The sequence below is a fragment of the Pantherophis guttatus genome, chromosome 16, assembly GCF_059756535.1.
Source record: "Pantherophis guttatus breed Tessera chromosome 16, ASM5975653v1, whole genome shotgun sequence".
NCBI classification, from domain to species: Eukaryota; Metazoa; Chordata; class Lepidosauria; order Squamata; family Colubridae; genus Pantherophis; species Pantherophis guttatus.
This window is the reverse complement of record NC_142078.1, coordinates 14140961-14147326: the sequence shown is the minus strand read 5'-3', so window position 1 is coordinate 14147326 and position 6366 is coordinate 14140961. Positions and strand designations below refer to the sequence as shown.

Here is a 6366-nt window from a genome sequence, read left to right as displayed (position 1 = left end):
AAGGGAGGGGGTGTCTCGCTTTTGGGGGGCGACCCCCTCCTCCCCTGCGACTCCTTTGTTTCCAAGAAGGGGGGAGGGAAGAAAGAAAAAAAGAAAGAAATCGGAGGAAGTGAGAAGAAGAAGAAAAAGAAGAGAGGGAAGGAAAAAAAAAAAAGAGAGAGAGAGAGAGAAAAGCCAGACACTCGCACCGACAACCCAAGAGGAGCCGAATCCGAGCCTTCCTCCTCCGCTCCCACCGCCTCTGCTTCCGAAGCTCCCAGATCCAGAAACGAGGCTCCCAGAGCCCCCGAGAGCCGCTCTGCCGGGCGAGGAAGAGGAAGGAGGAGGAGGAGGAAGAAGAAGAAGAAGAAGAAACGCGACTTGAAAAAAAAAAATAACAAGGGAGGACCCCCCCCTTCTCTCTTTCTCCGCCAGCCCCCCCCCCCCCGCTTCTCCCACTCCCCGCAGCTGCTTCTGCAGAGGCCGGCGGGCTCGGCACCCACCGATCGCCGCTGGAGCCTCGCCGGAGCTTTTGGAACTTAAAAAGGAAGAAGCTTTTTTTGAGGGGGGGGGAAAGCCAAGCCGGAGAGCGGGAGAGAGAGAGAAAGAGAAAGAAAGAAAGAAAGAGAGAGAGAGAGATCCACCGCCAAGCCGGAGCGATGTCAGGCTCGGGGATTTAGCTTTTCGGCGCTCGCTCGCTCTCTTTTCCCCCCCTTCCCCCCCCCTTTTTTTTTCTCTTTTTTTTTTCCTTTTTTGTTTCTTCCGTCCTTCTTTTTTTTCTCCGAGAGCGGCGGGAACTGCGGCTGAGATTTTACTTTCCCCTTCCTTGCTTTTTGCCCGCTTGCCAGCCAAGGAACGCTGCCGTTTTTGCGTCCATCCGCTCCCCCAAAACCCCTCGCTTTCTCCGGCTCTCCTTCCTTCCCTCCCTTCCCTTCCTTCTCCTTCCTTTCTTCCTTTCCTTTCTTCTCCTTCCTTTCTCCCTCTTCCTTTCTCCCCTTCTTCTCCTTCCTTTCTCTCCTTCCTTCCCTTCCTTTCCTCCCTTCTCCTTCCTTTCTTCCTCTTCCTTCCTTTCTCTCCTTCTCTCTCCTTCCTTCCCTTCCTTTCCTCCCTTCTCCTTCCTTTTTTCCTTCCCTTCTTCTCCTTCCTTTCTTCCTCTTCCTTTCTCCCCTTCTTCCTTTCTCTCCTTCTCTCCCCTTCCTTCCCTTCCTTTCCTCCCTTCTCCTTCCTTTCTTCCTTTCCTTCTCCTTCCTTTCTCTCCTTCTCTGTCCTTCCTTCCCTTCCTTTCCTCCCTTCTCCTTCTTTTCTTCCTCTTCTTTTCTCCCCTTCTTCTCCTTCCTTTCTCTCCTCCTCTCTCCTTCCTTCCTTTCCTCCCTTCTCCTTCCTTTCTTCCTCTTCCTTCCTTCCTCTCCTCTCTCCTTCCCTTCCTTTCCTCCCTTCTCCTTCCTTTCTTCCTCTTCCTTCCTTTCTCCCCTTCTTCTCCTTCTTCTCTCTCCTTCCCTTCCTTCCTTCCTTCCTTCCTTCCTCCCAGTCCCCCCCCCCAATCTCGCCCGCCCCGCTGCCGTCCCCAAAGTGCGATCGTCGCGGCGGGCACCATGGACGAGCAGACGCGGATGCTGCAGACGCTGGCCGGCGTGAACCTGGCCAGCCACGCGGTGCAAGGGGGCATGGCTCTGCCGCCTCCCCACGGGCACGAGGGCGCCGACGGCGACGGCCGCAAGCAGGACATTGGCGACATCCTCCACCAGATCATGACCATCACCGACCAGAGCCTGGACGAGGCGCAAGCAAAGTTGGTCTTTTTTTCGAACCGGCCAGGGGTTTTTTTGGGGTGGGGGGCTTGGGGTGGGGGTGGGGGGGTCTGCGCGCCGATTGTCTGGGGCGTTGTGTTTTGTGGATGTGTGGATGGATAGATAGATAGATAGATAGATAGATAGATAAACAGAGAGAGAGAGAGAGAAATAGATAGATAGAGAGAGAGAGAGAGAGAGAGAGAGATAAATAGATAGATAGATAGACAGAGAGAGAGAGAGAGAGAGGGAGAGATAAATAGAGAGAGAGAGAGAGATAAATAGATAGATAGATAGATAGATAGACAGAGAGAGAGAGATAAATAGATAGATAGATAGACATAAATAGATAGATAGATAGATAGACAGAGAGAGAGAGAGAGAGAGATAGAGAGATAAATAGATAGATAGATAGACATAAATAGATAGATAGATAGATAGATAGACAGAGAGAGAGAGAGAGAGAGATAAATAGATAGATAGATAGACATAAATAGATAGATAGATAGATAGATAGATAGACAGAGAGAGAGAGAGAGAGAGAGAGATAAATAGATAGATAGATAGATAGACATAAATAGATAGAGAGAGAGAGAGAGAGAGAGAGAAATATATATAGAGAGATAGATAGATAGATAGATAGACAGACAGACAGACAGAGAGAGAGAGAGAGAGAGAGAGAGATAAATAGATAGATAGATAGATAGATAGATAGATAGATAGACAGACACACTGTTGATCCACTAAACTATTTATTTATTTGCTGGCTAGCTGGCTTGTTGTTTGCCTGCCACCTGGCAAAGTCCAGCTGGAATTTAAAAACTGCTCCTCTTAAAGGCAGCCTGGAGAAACCAGAGGGGACAAAACGTGACAATTCTGCCCCTTCCTCAAAAGGAAAACCTCCACCACTGGGAAAGCCAAAAATGGCAATGAACCAAAGACCCCCCCCCAGATTAGCATCCCCGCCGGGTGCCAGTTGTTTATGTTGCTGGGTTGAGTGTGTATGTGGGGAGGGGGGAGGGGGGAAAAGGATTGATCCCCTTCCCAAATCCATAATCTCGAAGCAGAGCTTCCTTCCTGCCTTCCTTCCCGTTCCTCTCTCCCCCTTTTCTATCCTTCCTTCCTTCCTTTCCATTCCTATCTATCTCCTTCCTCCCTCCCTCCCTTCTTTCCTCCCTTCTTTCCTTCCTATTCCTATCTCCTTCCTTCCTTCCTTTCCATTCTATCTCCATTTTCCTTCCTTCCTTCCTTCTTTCCTTTTTTCCTTCCTATTTCTATCTCCTTCCTTACTTCCTTCCCATTCCTATCTCCATTTTCTTTCCTTCCTTCCTTCTTTCCTTCTTTCCTTCCTATTCCTATCTCTCTCCTTCCTTCCCATTCCCATTCCCATTCCCATTCCCATTCCCATCTCCATTTTCTTTTCTTCCTTCCTTCCTTCCTTCCTTCTTTCCTTCCTATTTCTATCTCCTTCCTTCCTTCCTTCCTTCCTTTCCATTCCTATCTCTTTCCTTCCTTCCTTCCTTCCTTCCTTCCTTCCTTCCTTCCTTCCTTCCTTCTGTCCTTCCTTCCTTCCTTCCTTCCTTCCTTCCTTCCTTCCTTCCTTTTCCTTCCTTCCTTTTCCTATCTCCTTCCTTCCTTCCAAATAACCCAAGTAATACCCGAGCTCTTGAAAGACGGGGAATAGCAACTTCAACCCCCACCCCCAACCCCCTTCAACCCGGCATCATCTAGTTAGACATACCTAGGAAGGCCGAGGGGGGGGGGAGAAACGGCCTGGCACCCCCATACAGCAGTCTGCTGTTGAAGGAGTTGCATCTCCCCTCTTTTTTTTAAAAAAAAAAAAAGTAGAAAAGTGGACTCTCTCTAAAGTAAACCTTGCAACCAAGTATCAGGCAGAAAAGCAAGCAAGCAAAACAAAAATAAAATAAATACAATAAAAAATAGACGGAAACTCAAAAAGTTTGAGATTCTGTCTCTTCAAATGTTTGTTTGCTTGCTTGTTTATGGACGGGATGCCTGGAGTTAAGCTGGAGGCATGGCTGCAAAGAGCTGCGGGAGGCGAGTAGAGGAAAACTTAGCTTGCTTCCCTCCCTCTCTCTCTCTCTGGGTCCTCCTGGGCCTCCCCCAAACTTGTGTGTTTTCTTTTTCCTTTAGAAAATTGTGAGCCTGGGAGGGAGGCGCGGTCTGCCTGGGTTCTTGCTTTTCTCAAAAAAAAAAAACCTGTCCCAGTCTGTTCGGCCTCTTCTCTCTCACTCCTTTCCTTCCCTGAGTTTTTTTTCTTTCTTTCTGTACTCTAAGTAAACATTGGCCTGCCGAAGAACAAGAGAGAAAGAGAGGAGTGGGGTGGGGGTGGTTGGGAGTGACATTTAATTAATTAATTTATTTTGGAACTCCTTTTTTGCAAGGCCCCGTCCCCGTTCCTATGAGAGACCCACCGAAGGCCCACGGAGTTGAACTCTTAGAAGTTCCTTCTCTTTCCATAAATCACGACTGCTGATGAAGAGCGGCGTGACAAGCTGTGATTTATTTTCCCCAAGAAAGAAAGGGTTGGGAGATATTTTCAGGAGTGGCTTTGGATTTGGGGATTGGTGGGAGGGGGGGGGGAAAGAATCGAGAGGAACCCCCCCCCTCCAAACTCTTAGGTAGCGGCCTCCGACCGACTTCTCCCGTGTCCCTCAATTCTCACCCTTTTCTGCTTTTTCTTCGAACTTCTCCCTTTTTCGAATGCCTCTTTTTGTAGGCGGGAAAGGATGCCCTGCTGGTACTTAAAAAAAATACCCCCTCTCCACACCCCACCACCCAAAAAAAGTCTTAGGACAAGAAACGGTGACCTCTTCACCCCCCTCCGCTCGGGCTAATCCATCTCCCCCCCCTTTTTTTTTTTATCCCTGGGTGTTTATTTTCCCTTCCATTTTTTTTCCTCTCTCTCTCTCTCTCTTTTTTTGCAGAAAGCACGCTCTCAATTGCCATAGAATGAAACCCGCTTTGTTCAGCGTCCTGTGTGAGATCAAAGAGAAAACAGGTAGGAAAAGACCGACTCGGGGTTTGGGGGGGGGGCGGAGGGGGTGAAGCAAAACACAAACAAACAGGCCCTCGTCTCTCTCTCTCTCTCTGGTACCCTCATTCTCCCTCCTCCTCCTCTCCATCCCCCCCACCCCTTACACCTTCCCTGGATAAACAGGGTCACAGACCCCTTCCCCCTTCCCCCAGCTCTGGGAGAAAAGCTGTGTTTGGCGCTGCAGCCATCTTTGATCTGTTCTCATCGGGGGGTCGTTGATCTCGAGGGTCCCCGAGCATCCTTTGCAACCAACCTAATTTGCTTTTGGCCGGCTTTCGATGTTCGCGCTCTGGTTTTGTTCGGACGCTTGTTTTGCAAAACAACGGTGAAAAAAACGGTGAAGCCTCTGTGTCACACACTCCCCCCCCCACCATCCCTCCCTTCCCTGTGTTTCTATGGAAGCGGCCGTGGATTCAGCTGGCTTCCTTTTTCCCTCTTATCTTCCTTTCGCCTTCCTCTCCTCCTGATGGAAGTAACAGGGGAGCTAATTACAATTACAGAGGGTGGCTGAGCTAGGAATTTGCTGGATTCCCCCTCCGGTGTTTTAATTTGTTGTGCTTGCCGGGCGAGAGAAGATCTCGCTGCAAAAGCTCCTTGCTGCTTCAGATTTTTTTTTTTTTCCCCTCCTCCTAGGGAAAAAAACAAAAACAAAACTCCTGGTTGTTTCCAAAATGCTTTTAGAGGCTGCACAAACACCTCCCCACGCCAGGATTTTATTTTATTTTATTTACAAAGGGGGTGAATCCGTGGAGAGCTTTCAACTCGGTGGTTTTGATCTCCCCCACAATAGGGATGGGGTGGAGAAAAAGAGAGATTTTTCTTTGAGAGTCTTAAGGTTGATAAAGCAGGGGTCCAAGAAATCAAGATTTTATTTGCAGGCCCGTTTAAGAGCTGGGGAAAAAAATCCCCCCAGGTTCTAAATAGTAAAAGTCGCCTGCCGTCAACTTCGTTTTAAAGCTCTATTTTCATCCTTCCAATTTGCAGAGAGTTGGATTCTTACATTTACAAGTTGCTCCTTCTAAGGGGCGAAGTAGCAACAGTCCCCTGCGGGACTTCTGTGTTTAAAAAAAAAAATCTATTTAATTTCCTAGGAGGGTGTAACTCCAGGTTTGTTCGACATTGTCTCGGTTGGCGTGTGACTAAAGTCGGTGCTTTCATGCGTGTGTGAAATTTAAGGGAAGGAGGAGAAACAAAATACCAGAATGGCTAACGGTTTAAGGTCTTTAGAAACCCACGTTGAGCAGAAAAATACAGGGGCCGGCGTCGATTTTTTTGCTGGCGCGTCTACGCGGGAACGATTGCCAAAGCGATATTAATTTTTCTGCACGAGTTTACCTGTTGTTGTTGTTGTTGTTTAAATCAAACCCCGGAGAAGTTGATAAACTGTTTTCTAATACGGTGCGTTATGTGCTGATAATGGAGCTTTTTGTCATCTTCGTATGACCTCATGCCTAGAGTTAGCATTGTGGTTGCTGGGGAGAGAGAGAGAGAGAGAGAGAGAGAGAGAGAGAGAGAGAGAGAGAGAGAGAGAGAGAGAAAGAA

The 6366-nt window shown here is 48.3% G+C and overlaps 1 protein-coding gene across 3 annotated transcripts in view; it reads left to right on the top strand.

Annotated features, from left to right (window-relative positions):
- Positions 1 to 422: 422 nt before the first annotated feature.
- PBX3 (PBX homeobox 3) overlaps positions 423 to 6366 on the top strand; it is a 160459-nt gene continuing 154515 nt past the window's right edge. Inside the window, exons 1-2 of one of the 3 annotated variants that reach the window (XM_087879940.1) lie at positions 423 to 1768; positions 4715 to 4788. In XM_087879940.1, coding sequence (XP_087736066.1) covers positions 1572 to 1768; positions 4715 to 4788 — 271 coding nt within the window. In that variant the 5' untranslated portion in view covers positions 423 to 1571. Of the gene's footprint in view, positions 1769 to 4508; positions 4528 to 4714; positions 4789 to 6366 lie in introns of those variants that run through there. The other 2 variants (XM_087879942.1, XM_087879941.1) reach the window with 2 other exon arrangements.